General features: G+C 34.0%; 1 protein-coding gene across 1 annotated transcript in view; it reads left to right on the forward strand.

The window, feature by feature from the left end:
- The first annotated feature begins 306 nt into the window (after positions 1-306).
- The window catches only part of NUP42 (nucleoporin 42), a 100,935-nt gene continuing 78,610 nt past the window's right edge, over positions 307-22,631 (forward strand). Inside the window, exons 1-2 of the mRNA XM_053714144.1 lie at positions 307-436; positions 3,853-4,105. Coding sequence (XP_053570119.1) covers positions 322-436; positions 3,853-4,105 — 368 coding nt within the window. The 5' untranslated portion in view covers positions 307-321. The remainder of the gene's footprint in view (positions 437-3,852; positions 4,106-22,631) is intronic.

Raw genomic sequence — 22,631 nt, forward strand, 5'->3', positions numbered from 1 at the left:
TACATTGGGACAGAGTTATCAAAGAGGAAAATAGCTTCAACTTCAAACCTTTCTATAAAAATAACTACACAAAAAACGGAAACCGTAAAAATGTGCTGTGTAATTTATTAATTTAGTTTCAGTGCCAAGCCATCGGTTTAGAAATTATGTTTAATAAGAAATTTCTTTTGGTGTCACTAAAAATAACAAAGCTTTTATTTCACCTCACCGTTTACATGGACTTCGACCATGTTTCACTACTAGGGGATAACCCTTCTTCCTGTTATGTTATATGACTAACAGCATCCATACGTCATAAGTATGCGCGGGAACTGTTAAAACATGGTGATCTGCAGTTTCTTTATCCAGGGTCGCTGCCGATTTGGAGACAAATGTTGGAATGAGCACCCGAGAGATGGAAGAGGGTCTGGCGGTCACCACTACCAAGAGCCTGCGGGTAAAGTGGAAATACAATCCCGCTTTATCGTGTCATATAGCGTTTTTAGTATGTTAAGGTTAATTATTAGTCTGGCAGAGAGTGCTACAGAACACTGTATTTATTATAGTTTTCAAACTGATCGCATGTTTTATATTTGGTGGCACATTAGTAACAAATATTTTTAGTTATATGGAAAATAGAAGTATAGACTGCTAAGTTTGACATATATTGAAGCTACATCTTCATTTCTCGTCTCTGTTGCTTTTCCATACATAACGTTTTTGTAAGGAGATAGGCACTAGTGATGTCCAGTTCCTGAACGAATCGTTCTTTTGAACGGTGAACTGGTGAATCGGTTCATGAACCGGTTCAGTTAATCGAACCGTCCGAAATGAACCGATTCACCCAGAAGAACCTAACTTCCCATCTCTAATAGGCACTATAGTATAACATCACGAATCGATGTCTTGTTGACTATTTTAAAAACTAAAACTGACATTAAGAGTGTAGCGACTGTAATCTGTCACTAGATGGCATTCAATCAGAAGAAAAGTAAAACCTTTTGACAGATCTTTATTATTAGCCACCTGTTAAAAATCCCTCTATGATTGTACTACAGCTAGGATTTGCTGATATGTATGGTTTTAATTTACTTTATAGTTTATTATATTTGAGTATCAAGCAGTGTTCTCCACAGAAAAGTTTGCCAGCCGGGTGGCTTTATGAAGTAGCTGGTTGGGGGGCAGTGTAATATTTGCTATTATATTATTTTCTGCTATCCATCACACAAATTTAATTTCTTAATTTAACATAAATATTTGTCAAATAAAGTTTTTCACATTTTTACAAGAGAGTGCTGCTTTCATTGTTTTGTGAATTTACTATGGATCTGATGGGAGGCTCTGACAGCTAGCACCCAGTTGGACATGGATTTTGTGTAACTTTGCATAAAAGTACTTATTATTTAATGTATTTAATAATAATTTGTGTAATAAAATTGAACATTTTTAAATTACATTTTATTAAAATTGGCTAAAATTTTAGCCAGGTGGTCATTAAAATCAGTTGTGTACTCTGTCAAAGATGCAGAAATTAGATAAAAATTGCAAATACTGCACATAAAAATGTTAGGACTTCTTTTTGACTAATGCAGATTTCAGTGTTTTTTGTTATTCAGTATATATTTGTACAATAAGGTTTTTGAAGCTCATTTAATCTTTTAGTGCAGTTTATATTTTATGTTTCAGGGTGTTTAAAGAGCATGACAAGTTTGAGATAATTGGGTGGATAATTTAAGGCACTGTTACAAATACATACATACATACATATTAAGTGATAATTGTTACTAACACACATATGCTAATTGAACATATGTATATTACAGAATTTGAATTAAAGGGACAGGAAACCCATTTTTTTTTTTTCTTTCATGATTTGGATAGAACATATAATTTTAAACAACCTTCCAATTCCCTTTGATTATCACATTTGCTTCGTTCTCTTGTTATCCTTTGCTGAAGGAACAGCATTGCAGATGAACAAATCTAGCCAGCCAATCACAAAAGACAAATGTGTGCAGGCACCAATTAGTAACAGCTCCCACTAGTGTAGGATATGTGCATATTCTTTTTCAACAAGGGATACCAAGAGAACAAAACACATGTGAAAATAGAAGTTAATTTAAAGTGTCTTAAAATTACATGCTCTATTGGAATCGTGCAAGTTTAATTTTGACTTTCCTTTCCCTTTTACAAGACATGAGGCTGGAGGAATTAAAAATGATCTAATTAGATTTTGAGGTCTCGCGTAGTAGGATGTGTTATATAGAATTATATTTGTTGTTGATGTAATTGTAACTCGAGAGAGAGGGTAGGTTGGACTTTGACGATCCAAGCTTATAGGGTAGGTCATTTCAGCTTTCTTTCATTATTGGTGAATGAGTTATGTTCTATAGTATGTATTTGAAATATTTTACTTTTTCGATTGCAGTTGAATTAAGGACATTAAACCTCTCTCTTGCTTTTGTATAAAATTGTGCTGTCTCTCTCCTGAGATGCCAAAAAGCAAAATCTATAACTTAAGTTTTAAAATGTGCACATTGCCTTAACCAGTTATTGATTTGTAAATTACAGAATTTGCCTCTGTTGTGGGAAAAGTAAAAACTTTACACAAAAGCAACATTAGTATAATATAGTAGGGTCATATGTGATTTGGCTTTGTAGCATAATTTTGCTAATGTCTAGATTGCTAACCAGAAGGGTTGTATCATGTGACTTCCCTACCATATACATAGTACCTAATAACCAGCAGAAAGAATCCAGTGAGCTCCGGGAAGATGAAAAGTGAAAAATGTATTCATAAATTGAAAAACACACTTAAAAAGAACATAGGGGTTAAAATTGAAAAATGAGATGCCAAAAAGCCATGACCATCAGCTGCCAGTCGGTATTACGCGTTTCGGCTGGAATAATAGCCTTAATCATAGACCTAAAGGGATATCCGGTATTCACACTTAAGTATCCATCTTAATGATTCCCAAGTGTGAACAGCTGTTGGTCAGAGCGATTTGAATCAGTCATAGCTAACATGGATACAATTGTTGTTGGGGAAATATACATGAGAATAATTTGTTTCAATTAGCACTATGTCAAAATTTAATTTTGCTTTTTAAACTTGCTTTTTAAACAGTTTATGCGATATTAAATCATCCTCTAAAAAATGCAAAATTACAATGAGAGATGAACTCTCAATATTACTGTTAGAGAAAATATTCAAAACAGGATAACATAGTAATAACAACAGTAAAATATAGTAGTAGTAATAAAGAGCCCCCTCCTTATTTATTTTTATTATTATTTTTATCTTAAGGATGTAGAATAAATCAATTAGTAGATGCTGCTGCATATAGTTATAGAGACAATTCAAAGATTCTATTTGAATGTTGGAATTCAAAACAACACTAATTGAATTGAATATTTTTATAAGCCCGCATATGTAGCAATAGCTACAAAAATACATTTAGATACTCAATTGTTTGGAGCCTATAAAAAAAAAATAATAAAAAAAAAAAAAAAAATAGCTAATAGTATTACATCTCCTTCAGCAAATGTCATTAGCTCCTGGGAATATATATTTCAGCCTTAGAGGAGTTTGGTAACATAGGTTCAAGGTGCAGCATGTCTATTATTTTGATTAAATGTCTCCTACTAAGTGAAGGCTATTTTTTTGTGTATTCTGTTGTGGATAGCTCAGGACCTCCTTGTTTGTTTTACTTTACTTGCCAGAAATAACTTGTTAACATATCCCACCAATAGTTTCTTTAGCTCCCAGAGGAAAGGGCAATTTCTTTAGGTATTGTAATTGGTTTTTAGTTTATTATTTGTTTTGTAATCCCCCAATATAGCATCTAATATGCAGCATTTTTATTATTTAAGGTGATAGAAGAGGAAGCTCGTATTATCCACCCCAGAGATATGTGCAGCCCTCTAGTTTCAATAAGTCTATGACATGGACCAACAAAGACACCAAGCCCACATTTGGATCTTTTTCCAGACCTGGAGATGCTGGAAGCAAAAGCTTTAAATCTACTGCAGCTGAATCATTCAGTTTCTCCCAGAATCGCTTCTCAACATTAAGTTCACAGGAGCAAACCAGGGAAGCTCAAGGTGACAAAGATGGAAATCTTATGTAAGTCAACACAATTCATGTTTAACCACTTTTGTAACATCATCCACGTTGTTTAATTAAAGGGATATGGAACCGTGCTCCTTTAGTAAATAAAAATGTTAAATCAAAGTAAACATAAGAAAAACAGATTGTGTTTTGTTTTCTTGCAAAATGAGCACTTGGAAATGCTCAGTGTAGCCACTATCTTTAGTTAGATAAGGGAGCTGACATATTAATAACATAAAGGCACAGTGTTTGAATCCTTATGCTCTAGTCCCACGTAGCATATGTGCATATGCCACTGAAACAGTAATAACTTTTGCTAGAAGCATTTTCGCTAATGAAAGTATATTGCAAAACCCCTTTAAAATTCAAATGCATTCATGCACATTTCACTTCTGACCTTTCTATCCCTTTAAGCTTCCAATCTAAAGATAAGATAATAAATTCCAAAATTAAACTACCCCAACCCTAGAGAATTTAACACACAATATATATAGTTTAATCAGGCATTTTAATTTGAGAATTTCTGTGCTTGTTAACATATTATTGGAAACTGAAACTCTGGTATTAATGTTTTGGGGGGTTTTTTGCTATTGAATTTCCTAGTTTTGTTTATTGTTAAAAGTGTATGCTTGTGTGTGTGGTTTGATTATAATTTGAATATTTTTTATTTTATTTTTTTTTTAATTTTTTTTTTTTACACGTTGCAAGCACCAGGAAAAAAAAATCATACTTAAAGGGACAGTGTACTGTATTTTTTCCTCTTCTTTAATATATTCCCCATGATCTATTTTACATGCTGGTATGTTTAAAATTGTTTACAAACAGCTCCTTTGTTTATTTTGTAATTTGAAATGGATGATTTTGCCTTTTTTATCCTCATTTGTACTAAAGTACAGGTTACAGAAAAATGACATAACATGAAGGTTTAAATTAAATCATGTGCCGGGGGGTTGGAGTGATTAGACGTACTACAATGTTCATTTCTTTCATGTAATTGGCAAGAGTCCATGAGCTAGTGACGTATGGGATATACAATCCTACCAGGAGGGGCAAAGTTTCCCAAACCTCAAAATGCCTATAAATACACCCCTCACAAAACCCACAATTCAGTTTTAAAAACTTTGCCTCCTATGGAGGTGGTGAAGTAAGTTTGTGCTAAGATTTCTGCGTTGATAAGCGCTTCTCAGCATTTTGAAGCCCGATTCCTCTCAGAGTACAGTGAGTGTCAGAGGGATGTGAAGGGAGTATCACCTATTGATTGCAATGGTTTTCCTCATGGGGATCTAATTTATAGGTTCTCTGTTATTGGTCGTAGAGATTAATCTCCTACCTCCCTTTTCAGATCAACGATATACTCTCATATTCCATTACCTCTACTGATAACTGTTTCAGTATTGGTTTGGCTATCTGCTATATGTGAATCAGTGTCTTTCGGTAAGTATTTTTTTATTACTTAAGACACTCTCAGCTATGGTTTGGCACTTTTATGTATTTATATAAAGTTCTAAATATATGTTTTTTACTTATATTTGCCATGAGTCAGGTTTATGTATTTCCTTTTGCAGACTGTCAGTTTCATATCTGGGAAATGCTTTTTTATGAAAAATGTATTTCTTACCTGGGGTATAGTCTTTTTCAAATTGACTGTCTTTTAAATTCGCGGGCAGAATTAGGCTCGCGAGGGGGCAAAATGCCAAAGTTTATTGCGTCATTCTTGGCGCAAGATTTTTTTGGGTCAAAGTTAAGTTCGTTGACGCAAATTTGTCATTTCTGGCGTCTTGGTTGACGCAGAGTCCTTCACAAGGTTGCGTCATCTATGACGCAAGTGTGTCGTTCCGGACGTTTGTGGCGCCAAAAAATATTTTTTTGTTTGTTGTGCGTCATACTTGCTGCCAAATATTTTCATTATTTAAGACCCCATTCCTATTTGCCTCTTGCCTTTTTTCTATGTCAGAGGGCTATGCTGTTTGCATTTTTCCCATTCCTGAAACTGCCATATAAGGAAATTGATAATTTTGCTTTATATTTTGTTGTTTTTTCTCTTAAATTTGCAAGATGTCTCAATCTGATCCTGTCTCAGAAATCACTGTTGGATCCCTGCGGCCTGATAACAGTTCTACCAAAGCTAAGTGCATTTGTTGTAAACTTGTGTAGGTTATACCTCCAGCTGTGGTTTGTAATAGTTGTCATGATAAACTTTTACATGCAGAGAAGAATGTATCCATCAGTAGTAGTTCATTACCTGTTGCTGTTCCCTCAACATCTAATGCACAAGATATACCTGTAAATTTAAAAGAATTTATTTCTGATTCTATTTAGAAGGCTTTGTCTGCCATTCCGCCTTCTAATAAACGTAAAAGGTCTTTTAAAACTTCTCATAAGGTTGATGAAATTTCACATGACCAGCAACATACTGAATTATCCTTCTGATTCAGAAGATCCTGCCTCAGATATTGACACTGACAAATCCTCTTATTTAAAATGGAGTATATTTGTTCTTTGTTAAAAGAAGTGGAGGAAACTAGTCCTCTTGATATTAAAACTAGCAAACGTTTAAATTCTGTTTTTAAACCTCCTGTGGTTATTCCAGAAGTTTTTCCAGTTCCTGATGCTATTTCTGATATGATTTCTAAAGAATGGAATAGGCCTGGTACTTATTTTATTCCTTCTTCAAGGTCTAAAAAATTGTATCCTTTGCCAGCAGTTAGATTGGAGTTTTGGGAAAAGATCCCCAAAGTTGATGGGGCTCTCTCTACTCTTGCTAAACGTACTACTATTCCTACGGAAGATAGTACTTCTTTTAAAGATCCTTTAGATAGGAAAATTGAATCTTATCTAAGGAAAGCTTATTTATATTCAGGTCATCTTCTTAGGCTTGCAATTTCTTTGGCTGATGTTGCAGCTGCTTCAACTTTTTGGTTGGAAACTTTAGCGCAACAAGTATCGGATCATGATTTGTCTAGCATTGTTACGTTTATTCAACATGCTAATTTCATTTGTGATGCTATTTTTTATATCAAAATTGATGTTAAATCTATGTCTTTAGCTATTTTAGCTAGAAGAGCTTTGTGGCTCAAATCTTGGAATGCTGATATGACTTCTAAATCCAGATTGCTTTCTCTTTCTTTCCAAGGTAATAAATTATTTGGTTCTCAGTTGGATTCAATAATTTCAACTGTCACTGGGGGGAAGGGAGTGTTTTTGCCTCAGGATAAAAGACCTAAGGGTAAATCTAAAGCTTCTAACTGTTTTCGTTCCTTTCGACAAAATAAGGAACATAAACCTAATTCTTCCCCCAAGGAATCCGTTTCCAATTGGAAGACTTCTTCAAATTGGAAGAGATCAAAGCCAGCCCCCAAGTCTGCATGAAGGTGCGGCCCTCATTCCAGCTCAGCTGGTAGGGGCAGATTACATTTTTTCAAAGATGTTTGGATCAATTCGGTCCAAAATCATTGGATTCAGAGTATTATCTCTCAGGGGTGCAGAATAGGATTCAGAGTAAGACCGTATGTGAGAAGATTTTTTTTTTTTTTTTCTCTCTCACGTATTCCAGCAAACCCAGTAAAGGCTCAGGCTTTCCTGAAGTGTGTTTCAGACCTGGAGTTATGTGGGGTAATCATGCCAGTTCCGTTTCAGGAACAGGGTCTGGGGTTTTATTCAAATCTATTCATTGTCCCAAAGAGAGAAAATTTATTCAGTTTTGGATCTAAAGATTTTGAATCGATATGTAAGAGTACCAACTTTCAAAATGGTGACTATAAGGACTATTCTGCCTTTTGTTCAGCAAGGGCATTATATGTCCACAATAGACTTACAGGATGCATATCTTCATATTCCGATTCATCCAGATCACTATCAGTTCCTGAGATTCTCTTTTCTAGACAAGCATTACCAATTTATTGCTCTTCCTTTTGGCCTAGCGACAGCTCCAAGAATCTTTTCAAAGGTTCTAGGTGCCCTACTCTCTAATCAGAGAGCGGGGTATTGTAGTGTTTCCTTAATTGGACGATATCTTGGTACTTGCTCAGTCTTTACATTCTGCAGAATCTCACATTAATCAACTAGTGTTGTTTCTTCGAAGACCTGGTTGGAGGATCAATTTACCAAAAAGTTATTTGATTCCTCAGACAAAGGTAACCTTTTTAGGTTTCCAGATAGATTCAGTGTCCATTACTTTGTCTTTAACAGACAGACGTTTAAAATTGGTTGCAGCCTGTCGGAACCTTCAGTCTCAGTCATTCCTTTTAGTAGCTATGTGCATGGAAGTTTTAGGTCTCATGACTGCAGCATCGGACGCGATCCCCTTTGCTCGTTTTCATATGAGACCTCTCCAGCTTTGTATGCTGAACCATTGGTGCAGGGATTATACAAGGATGTCACAATTAATATCCTTAAATCCCAATGTTCGACGTTCTCTGATTTGGTGGTTAGATCACCATTGTATAATTCTAGGGGCCTCTTTTGTTCGTCCAACCTGGACTGTGATCACAACAGATGCAAATCTTTCAGGTTGGGGAGCTGTTTAGGGATCTCTGACAGCACAAGGGGTTTGGAAATCTCAAGAGGCGAGATTACCAATCCAATATTTTTTAACTATGTGCGATTCTCAGGGCTCCTAAGTTCTGGCCTCTGTTGAAGAGAGAACCGTTCATTTGTTTTCAGACAGACTATATCACAAATGTGGCATATGTCAATCATCAGTGTGGGACTCGCAGTTCTCAAGCTATGAAACAAGTATCTCGGATACTTGTTTGGGCGGAATCCAGCTCCTGTCTAATTTCTGTGGTTCATATTCTAGGTATAGACAATTGGGAAGCGGATTACCTCAGTCGTCAGACTTTACATCCGGGAAAATGGTCTCTCCACCCAGATGTGTTTTCTCAAGTTGTTCAGATGTGGGGGCTTCCAGAAATAGATCTGATGGCATCTCGTATAAACAAAAAAACTTCCCAGGTATTTGTCCAGGGATCCTCAGGCGGAAGCAGTGGATGCATTGACACTTCCTTGGTGTTATCAACCTGCTTATATTTTCCCGCCTCTAGTTCATCTTCCAAGAGTGATCTCCAAAATCATCATGGAGCAATCGTTTGTGTTGCTGGTGGCTCCAGCATGGCCTCACAGGTTTTTGTATGCGGATCTTGTTCGGATGTCCAGTTGCCAGCCTTGGCCACTTCCATTAAGGCCAGACCTTCTATCTCAAGGTCCGTTTTTCCATCAGGATCTCAAATCATTAAATTTGAAGGTATGGAAATTGAACGCCTAGTGCTTAGTCATAGAGGTTTCTCTGACTCAGTGATTAATACTATGTTGCAGGCTCGTAAATCTGTTTCTAGAAAGATTTATTATCGAGTTTGGAAGACTTACATTTCATGGTACAAAAAAAGAAAGGGCGCCTCCTAGTGTAGCCAGTATATATAAGGATAAATAGAATGAGATATAGATTTTGTACTCACATGTAGTGAAGGCAAAGATAATGCCTAGATAAGCAGTCTGGAAACTTATCAGTGTCCCAGTTGACTGTGCATTAGAATGCTAGGGCAGCTCCTCTTAGTAGATTTCCAAAATCATCTGAAAAGTAAGAAGATATACAGAGGGCGACTCCTAGTGTGGAATTAGTAAGCAGAGTGTGAACCCACCAGCTTTACCCTTCAGAGATATACTCACAAAGTATAGAGCACACTGTAGTGCTAATGAAGCAAGCTGGGTATATTAAAAGTGGCCCAGCGCACATACCACTCCGGTGAAAGATGGTCCAATGTATTCAGAAGGTTCAGATAAAAAATTCAGGAGACTCCAGATATATATAAAAAACACTTTATATAAAAATATAACAGTGTACAATAAAAATCAGTAGAATTCGCTACGCGTTTCTCAGAGCTACCACTCTGTTTCCTCAGGCAAGTTATACTGATCTAAAACTGAAGTCTCCTATTTATACATCCTCAAATAAATTAAAACATTGGTCACACCCAATTTACCAATTACTTATGCAAATGTTGCTATGGTGACCTTCACAATACAAACTGACTTTTCTTGATACCAGTATGTGAATATATAACTCATTGTATGCATAGATCTACTTTAACATATACAGCTAGTATCAAAACAAGTATATAGCAGATATTACAATATATCTCATAAACATTTCGGAAGAAAACATATATAGTATGCACAATAGTGTTTCAGCAAAAAAACAAATACAGCACTCATATAGTTGGTTCATTAAATTTTCAGCAATCTCTCTTTATGAAAGTGAATGCACTATTTATTTCTATTTTATATGGTTAATAACTTCTTTATTTCCTGAGGATTTCTTTCCTCCCCTTTGTTCATAGTAGAAAGTCTAATTTATTTATTAATTAAAAGCATTAGCTAGTTTGTTTATATCATATATAAAGCTGTCAGCTTGTGGGTGTGTGTCATTAGCCTATCTCACACTTCCATATGTGTGGGTAATGGCTAGTGGGCGTGTATCATTTATCGCCGGTCTTTAAATACAATTCCTCAACTTTCTTCCTAATATATTCTTACCCCTTTTGACATGATCTCCTACAATAAACTGTTTAAATGTTATCTGAATTGTTGTATTGTGCATATCATAAGCTGATTTTATGAAGGGCTATGTCTATTTGTTTAAAGCTCCCTCTCTGATTTCACAATGTCCAATGTGTAGGTGATAATCCGTGGGCGTGTAGCATAAACCAATCACGCGTCACTATGTGTGTGAATCCCAGCTTATAGGCGTGTGTTTTCTATCGTTAAAAAAAAAAAATAAATAAATCAACTATTGTCTATTTATTTTTTTGGGATATGAACTGCTTTGCTATTATGATATATTTATATATAACCCTATGGCTATGTTCGAGATAGCATCAGCCAATTTGTGTAGCCCTTTGGTATTACTGCTCTGTGAAAGCATATCCTATCCTCACAGTATTCGTCAATTTTTACTGAATCATAACATTCAAAATAATGCCAGTCTCGTAATCATTGCGCTTCAATCGAATAGATGCATATACTCATATATTTTTATATATTGGTAACCTGTATAATGTATATAAATAAAACTATATATATATATAAAAAAATATGAATTATAGTCTTCCATTTTTTGTGTGTGCTTTCTGTGCCCTAGTGAATAAATTAATAAATTGTTCTATATGAAAAGACATGTGAAAAAACATATAGAGGAAAATTATGGTTACTATATGCTATAAATAGTGATAATTAGTGAATTCTATGTGTGACTAGTGTTAAGTACTCTAACTATATCTTATTTTATGTAAATAAATATATATAAATAGATGTGCTATTATAAAAACCTATGTGACTAGAGTAATAATATATAAATAATATAACTATAATAATATTATGTGTATGACCATGAATATATCAATTCCTATGTGACTCATATGATTAAATGTGTATAGTGTGACAATGTTAAGTGTTTATAATTAATATAATAAATACTCTATGTGTATGAATATAGACAAATTGTATGTTTATAGTATTCTAAATATACATATCTCCATTAATGTGATTAAATGTGTTTTATAGTGATATGATGCTTGAATGATTGTAAGATGGATAGTAAATACTGAATATATTTTCAAGATGAAACATTACTGGTATATTAAGATATTTACTGGGTGGTGACCTCAGGTGATCTATACTTACATTCCTTCTAAATAATATATATCAATATCAATGAGGATATGATCCATTATATACACATTAATATTAAGTGCACTACTAATGTGAGAGAACAGATATGAAGCTTGTATAACAGAACCCTTAAATTAAAAGATAGAATGAACTGAATGTTTGTACTGGATTGATCTAAAAGGCTGCTGTATCAATTACTTCATTGAGGCCTTCTGGATGTAAAGATGAAAATCTATAGATCCAGAAGGTCTCCCTTTGACGAAGTTTAATCATTCTATTTTGGGAATTACTAGCAGTCACTACCTCAAGTGGGGTTATCTTCATAAGGCATTTGTTAGTGCCATGTGATGCTGTATGATGTCTAGAAGTACTGTATTTATCTAATCCTTTCACAATGCATCTGAGATGTTCAGACCATCTCTGTCTTATCATCCTGCAGGTGCGGCCTATATAATGTAGGCCACAGATGCAGGTGATACAATAGACCACATAAGTAGAACTGCATGTTATTTTTTGTGTTAATGTAAAAGTTTCCCCTGTGTTATTTACTTTGATACTCTTTTGTCCATTGATGGTATATTTACACATACTGCATCTATTTTTGTGACATCTGAAAAAGCCTATTTTTGCACCTTGAGTGCTATCTTGTATGTTTCCTCTATTGAATGGTGCATTTGTTTCCCTTTTGCACATCACTATCTTACTAGGTGCAAGTTTTTCCTTTATTGTTGGGGCTCTCCTAAAAGTGCATATTGGTTTCTCCCCTAAAATGGATCGCAGAACAGGGTCTTTCTTTAATAGTGTCCAATGTTTAGATAAGATCTTTCTAATCTCCCTATGGTTGTCGTTATATCTCGTAATGAATGTTGATTCATATCCTGAATCAAATGTAGATTCTTTCTTCTTTTTACTAGTGAATAATTCATGCCTATTTTGGGCACGTGCCCTATGGTAACTATGTTCAATGAGAGATGCAGGGTAATGTTTTTCTTTAAAACGATCTATGAGGGTCTGGCTTTGGATATCAAATGTATTGATATCTGTACAATTTCTTCGAATTCTTCGAAACTGACTGTATGGTATGTTTATTTTCCAACTGGAGTAATGGTTACTGTGATAGTCTAGTAAATTGTTGCTATCGACTGTTTTGAAAAAAGTGCATGATTCCACCTTATCATCTATGCCCCACATTAGGGAAACATCCAAAAAATCAATTTTATCTATTTGTACGTTCCATGTGAACTTAATCCCCATATTATTCATATTTAATTCATTCTGAAAGGCTGTCAGAGAATCCAATGGACCCTTCCATAAAAAAAGCAGATCATCTATATAACGGCCATAGAAGACCAGATTTTGCTCCCAGTTAGAATCATAGATGTAAATTGATTCAAAATAACCCATGAATAGGTTTGCGAAACTGGGAGCAAATCTGGTCCCCATGGCCGTCCCTTTAATTTGTATATAAAAGTTATCTAAAAACTGAAAATAATTATGGGTCAAAATAAAATTGATGAGTTCTAATATGTAATTTTTTTGAAGGTCCGACATATATATGTCTTCACTTAGAAAATAATCTATTGATTTTAACCCTATGTTATGTGCAATATTTGAATAAAGCGAAGTGACATCACAAGAGACCCAATACAAATTTTCTTCTTTTTTGATGTTAGAAAGTTTGATTAATAGATCAGTAGTGTCTCTAATGTAGGACCTCAGTTGTGATACATATTTTTGAAGATAAAAATCAATATAAGAAGATAGATTGTCAGTGATACTATTCATTCCTGCAATGATAGGCCTACCGGGTGGGTTATTTAGTTGTTTATGTATTTTGGGTAGGTGATAATAATAAGGTATGTTCGGACTTTTGGGAATCAAATATGTTTTTTCTTTTTTATTCAAAATGCCATTTGTATGTCCAAAATTAATCAATGTTATTAACTCTTTTGAAAAGTTGTCTGTGGGATCTTTTTCTAATTTATTATAATATTCTTTGTCAAGAACTATTCTGTATGCTTCATTGATATAATCCAGGTAGTTTTGGATCACTATCCCCCCGCCTTTGTCCGCCTGGCGGATGACTATGTTCTTATCTCTAGTAAGTTCCAAAAGGGCTTTCTTTTCATTGGGCCAAATATTACTATGATTGCTGTTGCGGATGGGAAGTTTTTCCAAATCTTCTAACACTAGACTTTGAAAAATATCAAGATATGCTGTATCCTCTCCTTTTGGATTGAATGAAGATGGTGGTGCAAAATTTGTGTGAATCACTCCCTCAAAAAGTTGTTCTGATAGATCTTCAGGATCAACATATATTACTGTAGTATTCCTACATGTTGGCATGTTATCTGTGAGAATGGGGATACCTATATTTCTATTTGTTTGAAGTGATTTTTTTGCAAAATATCGTTGTAATGATAACTTTCTCGTGAATTTATTTAAATCCACATATATTTCAAACATCCTATGTGGATTTGAGGGGCAAAAACTTAAACCCTTACCCAAAATTCTTATTTGGTCATTAGTGAGAATTTTGTCGGATAGATTGAAAATACCTTTACTTAATTGCTGTAACTTTTCTTCCTGGGAGGCAATTCCCCTTCCCCTCCGTCCCCGTTTGTGTGTGTTCTTTTGGTTTTTCCTGGTTGTTGATAAGGTGTATTTTGCCCTTCCCTTCTCCATAGAGGTGCTAGGGGAATACGTTCCTCTAAAAAAGGAGGGGGATTCTGTGGTAATTGTGAATTGTGTGTCTGTAAATTATCCCTATTGTTAATGTGTTGATCTTCATATGTCCTATTATTGTTATTGGCGTTTACTCCATGGGTCCTTGGTGTTTCTGCTACATAATCCCTAGCTTGGTGTGTTCTATTATGATGTTGATTATCTCTATAATCCGATGAATGATTATCTCTATATTGATTATAAGTGGGTTTATATGTAGAATAGTGATGTGGCTGCTCTCTATAATGAGAGCTAGTGTTCTGTCTATTTTTATCTTGTTGGTCTCTTTGGTCTCTTTGATTGAAGTGTTGTCTATCATATTGTGTGTAATTTTGATCATTAAGTGGTGTGAACCTATTTGAAATGGGTATCTGATAAGGTTGTTGTTCTCTATGTTCTCTAAAATCTGTGTATGCCGTGTTAGTTTTATTATTTTTTTGTTGTTGAGACTGGGTATTAGAATAATGTCTATTTCCCATGTATTGGGGTCTATTAGAATAGTTTTGGTTTCTAAATCTATTTCTATTGTGATGTGTCACTTTAGTCCAAGTAGATTCATCTGGTTCTTTGTTCTCCTTCTTATTATAGGTATAAACTGTTCCCTTTGTATAATCCTCATCATCCCTTTCTTTTTTCTTATTTTTTTTAAAAATAATTTCATCTTGATATTCATCAGTAGCTTTGATAGTTCTCTCATTGAGTGCTGAATACTCAGAATGATCTTTAAATTGTTCAAGTGATTTTTGGATATTTTCAATTTTTGAGGCTATTTCCTCTGCTAATGTTTCTCTATGGGAAATCAAAATGTCTATTAGATTAAAGGAACAGCTGTCCAGAGCTGAATACCATTTGTTAAGTAATGTGTCATCTTCTTTAAATGAACAACTTTTCAGTAGTCTTAAACCTCTTGGTATTTGTTTTTTGTCTCTATAATATTTCAATGAGTCCAGGTCCCACCAATGTCTATGTTCAGTCTTGATTAATTCTTCCAACTGAGAAAATAATTGTTTAATAGACATTGCACCAGTGTGATCTGTACTCATAGAATTGACATTTGGTTGATATATAGATCTCTTGTTGGCCCTTTCTTTTAGAGATAACATATTCTTATCTATCTATATATATAACAAAAATATACAGTGACCTCTTAGATAGATGATCTCTTAGAAAAAAGAACAGATAGTAAAATACTAAACCCAATACATAAATATTACTTAAATATGTATATGGTACCTGTAACTGGTATTATAAACAGATATAAATATAGATCAGCAGTGACCTCTAGATAAATAAACCAATATTCAATGCCAATGCATGAATACAGCTAAAATAAATATATGATACCTGTGGCTTGTATTATAAATGCAGCATTAGCCAAGACAAAGAACAAAAGAAAGTCCAAAAGAAAGTCCAAAGATGATAGTAAATCCGTTTGTGTGTTGATGATCCAATGATTTATTGCAAAGTTGTTGAGCAGCTCCTTTCAAATGAAATCCTCTACCAGAATTCACTAGACAAATGAAACAAAAAAAGAAAGGGCGCCTCCTAGTGTAGCCAGTATATATAAGGATAAATAGAATGAGATATAGATTTTGTACTCACATGTAGTGAAGGCAAAGATAATGCCTAGATAAGCAGTCTGGAAACTTATCAGTGTCCCAGTTGACTGTGCATTAGAATGCTAGGGCAGCTCCTCTTAGTAGATTTCCAAAATCATCTGAAAAGTAAGAAGATATACAGAGGGCGACTCCTAGTGTGGAATTAGTAAGCAGAGTGTGAACCCACCAGCTTTACCCTTCAGAGATATACTCACAAAGTATAGAGCACACTGTAGTGCTAATGAAGCAAGCTGGGTATATTAAAAGTGGCCCAGCGCACATAAACACGCCTATAAGCTGGGATTCACACACATAGTGACGCGTGATTGGTTTATGCTACACGCCCACGGATTATCACCTACACATTGGACATTGTGAAATCAGAGAGGGAGCTTTAAACAAATAGACATAGCCCTTCATAAAATCAGCTTATGATATGCACAATACAACAATTCAGATAACATTTAAACAGTTTATTGTAGGAGATCATGTCAAAAGGGGTAAGAATATATTAGGAAGAAAGTTGAGGAATTGTATTTAAAGACCGGCGATAAATGATACACGCCCACTAGCCATTACCCACACATATGGAAGTGTGAGATAGGCTAATGACACACACCCACAAATCTATATCTCATTCTATTTATCCTTATATATACTGGCTACACTAGGAGGCGCCCTTTCTTTTTTTGTTTCATTTGTCTAGTGAATTCTGGTAGAGGATTTCATTTGAAAGGAGCTGCTCAACAACTTTGCAATAAATCATTGGATCATCAACACACAAACGGATTTACTATCATCTTTGGACTTTCTTTTGGACTTTCTTTTGTTCTTTGTCTTGGCTAATGCTGCATTTATAATACAAGCCACAGGTATCATATATTTATTTTAGCTGTATTCATGCATTGGCATTGAATATTGGTTTATTTATCTAGAGGTCACTGCTGATCTATATTTATATCTGTTTATAATACCAGTTACAGGTACCATATACATATTTAAGTAATATTTATGTATTGGGTTTAGTATTTTACTATCTGTTCTTTTTTCTAAGAGATCATCTATCTAAGAGGTCACTGTATATTTTTGTTATATATATAGATAGATAAGAATATGTTATCTCTAAAAGAAAGGGCCAACAAGAGATCTATATATCAACCAAATGTCAATTCTATGAGTACAGATCACACTGGTGCAATGTCTATTAAACAATTATTTTCTCAGTTGGAAGAATTAATCAAGACTGAACATAGACATTGGTGGGACCTGGACTCATTGAAATATTATAGAGACAAAAAACAAATACCAAGAGGTTTAAGACTACTGAAAAGTTGTTCATTTAAAGAAGATGACACATTACTTAACAAATGGTATTCAGCTCTGGACAGCTGTTCCTTTAATCTAATAGACATTTTGATTTCCCATAGAGAAACATTAGCAGAGGAAATAGCCTCAAAAATTGAAAATATCCAAAAATCACTTGAACAATTTAAAGATCATTCTGAGTATTCAGCACTCAATGAGAGAACTATCAAAGCTACTGATGAATATCAAGATGAAATTATTTTTAAAAAAAATAAGAAAAAAGAAAGGGATGATGAGGATTATACAAAGGGAACAGTTTATACCTATAATAAGAAGGAGAACAAAGAACCAGATGAATCTACTTGGACTAAAGTGACACATCACAATAGAAATAGATTTAGAAACCAAAACTATTCTAATAGACCCCAATACATGGGAAATAGACATTATTCTAATACCCAGTCTCAACAACAAAAAAATAATAAAACTAACACGGCATACACAGATTTTAGAGAACATAGAGAACAACAACCTTATCAGATACCCATTTCAAATAGGTTCACACCACTTAATGATCAAAATTACACACAATATGATAGACAACACTTCAATCAAAGAGACCAAAGAGACCAACAAGATAAAAATAGACAGAACACTAGCTCTCATTATAGAGAGCAGCCACATCACTATTCTACATATAAACCCACTTATAATCAATATAGAGATAATCATTCATCGGATTATAGAGATAATCAACATCATAATAGAACACACCAAGCTAGGGATTATGTAGCAGAAACACCAAGGACCCATGGAGTAAACGCCAATAACAATAATAGGACATATGAAGATCAACACATTAACAATAGGGATAATTTACAGACACACAATTCACAATTACCACAGAATCCCCCTCCTTTTTTAGAGGAACGTATTCCCCTAGCACCTCTATGGAGAAGGGAAGGGCAAAATACACCTTATCAACAACCAGGAAAAACCAAAAGAACACACACAAACGGGGACGGAGGGTAAGGGGAATTGCCTCCCAGGAAGAAAAGTTACAGCAATTAAGTAAAGGTATTTTCAATCTATCCGACAAAATTCTCACTAATGACCAAATAAGAATTTTGGGTAAGGGTTTAAGTTTTTGCCCCTCAAATCCACATAGGATGTTTGAAATATATGTGGATTTAAATAAATTCACGAGAAAGTTATCATTACAACGATATTTTGCAAAAAAATCACTTCAAACAAATAGAAATATAGGTATCCCCATTCTCACAGATAACATGCCAACATGTAGGAATACTACAGTAATATATGTTGATCCTGAAGATCTATCAGAACAACTTTTTGAGGGAGTGATTCACACAAATTTTGCACCACCATCTTCATTCAATCCAAAAGGAGAGGATACAGCATATCTTGATATTTTTCAAAGTCTAGTGTTAGAAGATTTGGAAAAACTTCCCATCCGCAACAGCAATCATAGTAATATTTGGCCCAATGAAAAGAAAGCCCTTTTGGAACTTACTAGAGATAAGAACATAGTCATCCGCCAGGCGGACAAAGGCGGGGGGATAGTGATCCAAAACTACCTGGATTATATCAATGAAGCATACAGAATAGTTCTTGACAAAGAATATTATAATAAATTAGAAAAAGATCCCACAGACAACTTTTCAAAAGAGTTAATAACATTGATTAATTTTGGACATACAAATGGCATTTTGAATAAAAAAGAAAAAACATATTTGATTCCCAAAAGTCCGAACATACCTTATTATTATCACCTACCCAAAATACATAAACAACTAAATAACCCACCCGGTAGGCCTATCATTGCAGGAATGAATAGTATCACTGACAATCTATCTTCTTATATTGATTTTTATCTTCAAAAATATGTATCACAACTGAGGTCCTACATTAGAGACACTACTGATCTATTAATCAAACTTTCTAACATCAAAAAAGAAGAAAATTTGTATTGGGTCTCTTGTGATGTCACTTCGCTTTATTCAAATATTGCACATAACATAGGGTTAAAATCAATAGATTATTTTCTAAGTGAAGACATATATATGTCGGACCTTCAAAAAAATTACATATTAGAACTCATCAATTTTATTTTGACCCATAATTATTTTCAGTTTTTAGATAACTTTTATATACAAATTAAAGGGACGGCCATGGGGACCAGATTTGCTCCCAGTTTCGCAAACCTATTCATGGGTTATTTTGAATCAATTTACATCTATGATTCTAACTGGGAGCAAAATCTGGTCTTCTATGGCCGTTATATAGATGATCTGCTTTTTTTATGGAAGGGTCCATTGGATTCTCTGACAGCCTTTCAGAATGAATTAAATATGAATAATATGGGGATTAAGTTCACATGGAACGTACAAATAGATAAAATTGATTTTTTGGATGTTTCCCTAATGTGGGGCATAGATGATAAGGTGGAATCATGCACTTTTTTCAAAACAGTCGATAGCAACAATTTACTAGACTATCACAGTAACCATTACTCCAGTTGGAAAATAAACATACCATACAGTCAGTTTCGAAGAATTCGAAGAAATTGTACAGATATCAATACATTTGATATCCAAAGCCAGACCCTCATAGATCGTTTTAAAGAAAAACATTACCCTGCATCTCTCATTGAACATAGTTACCATAGGGCACGTGCCCAAAATAGGCATGAATTATTCACTAGTAAAAAGAAGAAAGAATCTACATTTGATTCAGGATATGAATCAACATTCATTACGAGATATAACGACAACCATAGGGAGATTAGAAAGATCTTATCTAAACATTGGACACTATTAAAGAAAGACCCTGTTCTGCGATCCATTTTAGGGGAGAAACCAATATGCACTTTTAGGAGAGCCCCAACAATAAAGGAAAAACTTGCACCTAGTAAGATAGTGATGTGCAAAAGGGAAACAAATGCACCATTCAATAGAGGAAACATACAAGATAGCACTCAAGGTGCAAAAATAGGCTTTTTCAGATGTCACAAAAATAGATGCAGTATGTGTAAATATACCATCAATGGACAAAAGAGTATCAAAGTAAATAACACAGGGGAAACTTTTACATTAACACAAAAAATAACATGCAGTTCTACTTATGTGGTCTATTGTATCACCTGCATCTGTGGCCTACATTATATAGGCCGCACCTGCAGGATGATAAGACAGAGATGGTCTGAACATCTCAGATGCATTGTGAAAGGATTAGATAAATACAGTACTTCTAGACATCATACAGCATCACATGGCACTAACAAATGCCTTATGAAGATAACCCCACTTGAGGTAGTGACTGCTAGTAATTCCCAAAATAGAATGATTAAACTTCGTCAAAGGGAGACCTTCTGGATCTATAGATTTTCATCTTTACATCCAGAAGGCCTCAATGAAGTAATTGATACAGCAGCCTTTTAGATCAATCCAGTACAAACATTCAGTTCATTCTATCTTTTAATTTAAGGGTTCTGTTATACAAGCTTCATATCTGTTCTCTCACATTAGTAGTGCACTTAATATTAATGTGTATATAATGGATCATATCCTCATTGATATTGATATATATTATTTAGAAGGAATGTAAGTATAGATCACCTGAGGTCACCACCCAGTAAATATCTTAATATACCAGTAATGTTTCATCTTGAAAATATATTCAGTATTTACTATCCATCTTACAATCATTCAAGCATCATATCACTATAAAACACATTTAATCACATTAATGGAGATATGTATATTTAGAATACTATAAACATACAATTTGTCTATATTCATACACATAGAGTATTTATTATATTAATTATAAACACTTAACATTGTCACACTATACACATTTAATCATATGAGTCACATAGGAATTGATATATTCATGGTCATACACATAATATTATTATAGTTATATTATTTATATATTATTACTCTAGTCACATAGGTTTTTATAATAGCACATCTATTTATATATATTTATTTACATAAAATAAGATATAGTTAGAGTACTTAACACTAGTCACACATAGAATTCACTAATTATCACTATTTATAGCATATAGTAACCATAATTTTCCTCTATATGTTTTTTCACATGTCTTTTCATATAGAACAATTTATTAATTTATTCACTAGGGCACAGAAAGCACACACAAAAAATGGAAGACTATAATTCATATTTTTTTATATATATATATAGTTTTATTTATATACATTATACAGGTTACCAATATATAAAAATATATGAGTATATGCATCTATTCGATTGAAGCGCAATGATTACGAGACTGGCATTATTTTGAATGTTATGATTCAGTAAAAATTGACGAATACTGTGAGGATAGGATATGCTTTCACAGAGCAGTAATACCAAAGGGCTACACAAATTGGCTGATGCTATCTCGAACATAGCCATAGGGTTATATATAAATATATCATAATAGCAAAGCAGTTCATATCCCAAAAAAATAAATAGACAATAGTTGATTTATTTATTTTTTTTTTTTAACGATAGAAAACACACGCCTATAAGCTGGGATTCACACACATAGTGACGCGTGATTGGTTTATGCTACACGCCCACGGATTATCACCTACACATTGGACATTGTGAAATCAGAGAGGGAGCTTTAAACAAATAGACATAGCCCTTCATAAAATCAGCTTATGATATGCACAATACAACAATTCAGATAACATTTAAACAGTTTATTGTAGGAGATCATGTCAAAAGGGGTAAGAATATATTAGGAAGAAAGTTGAGGAATTGTATTTAAAGACCGGCGATAAATGATACACGCCCACTAGCCATTACCCACACATATGGAAGTGTGAGATAGGCTAATGACACACACCCACAAGCTGACAGCTTTATATATGATATAAACAAACTAGCTAATGCTTTTAATTAATAAATAAATTAGACTTTCTACTATGAACAAAGGGGAGGAAAGAAATCCTCAGGAAATAAAGAAGTTATTAACCATATAAAATAGAAATAAATAGTGCATTCACTTTCATAAAGAGAGATTGCTGAAAATTTAATGAACCAACTATATGAGTGCTGTATTTGTTTTTTTGCTGAAACACTATTGTGCATACTATATATGTTTTCTTCCGAAATGTTTATGAGATATATTGTAATATCTGCTATATACTTGTTTTGATACTAGCTGTATATGTTAAAGTAGATCTATGCATACAATGAGTTATATA

Source organism: Bombina bombina, chromosome 5 (genome assembly GCF_027579735.1).
Source record: "Bombina bombina isolate aBomBom1 chromosome 5, aBomBom1.pri, whole genome shotgun sequence".
Lineage (NCBI taxonomy): Eukaryota > Metazoa > Chordata > Amphibia > Anura > Bombinatoridae > Bombina > Bombina bombina.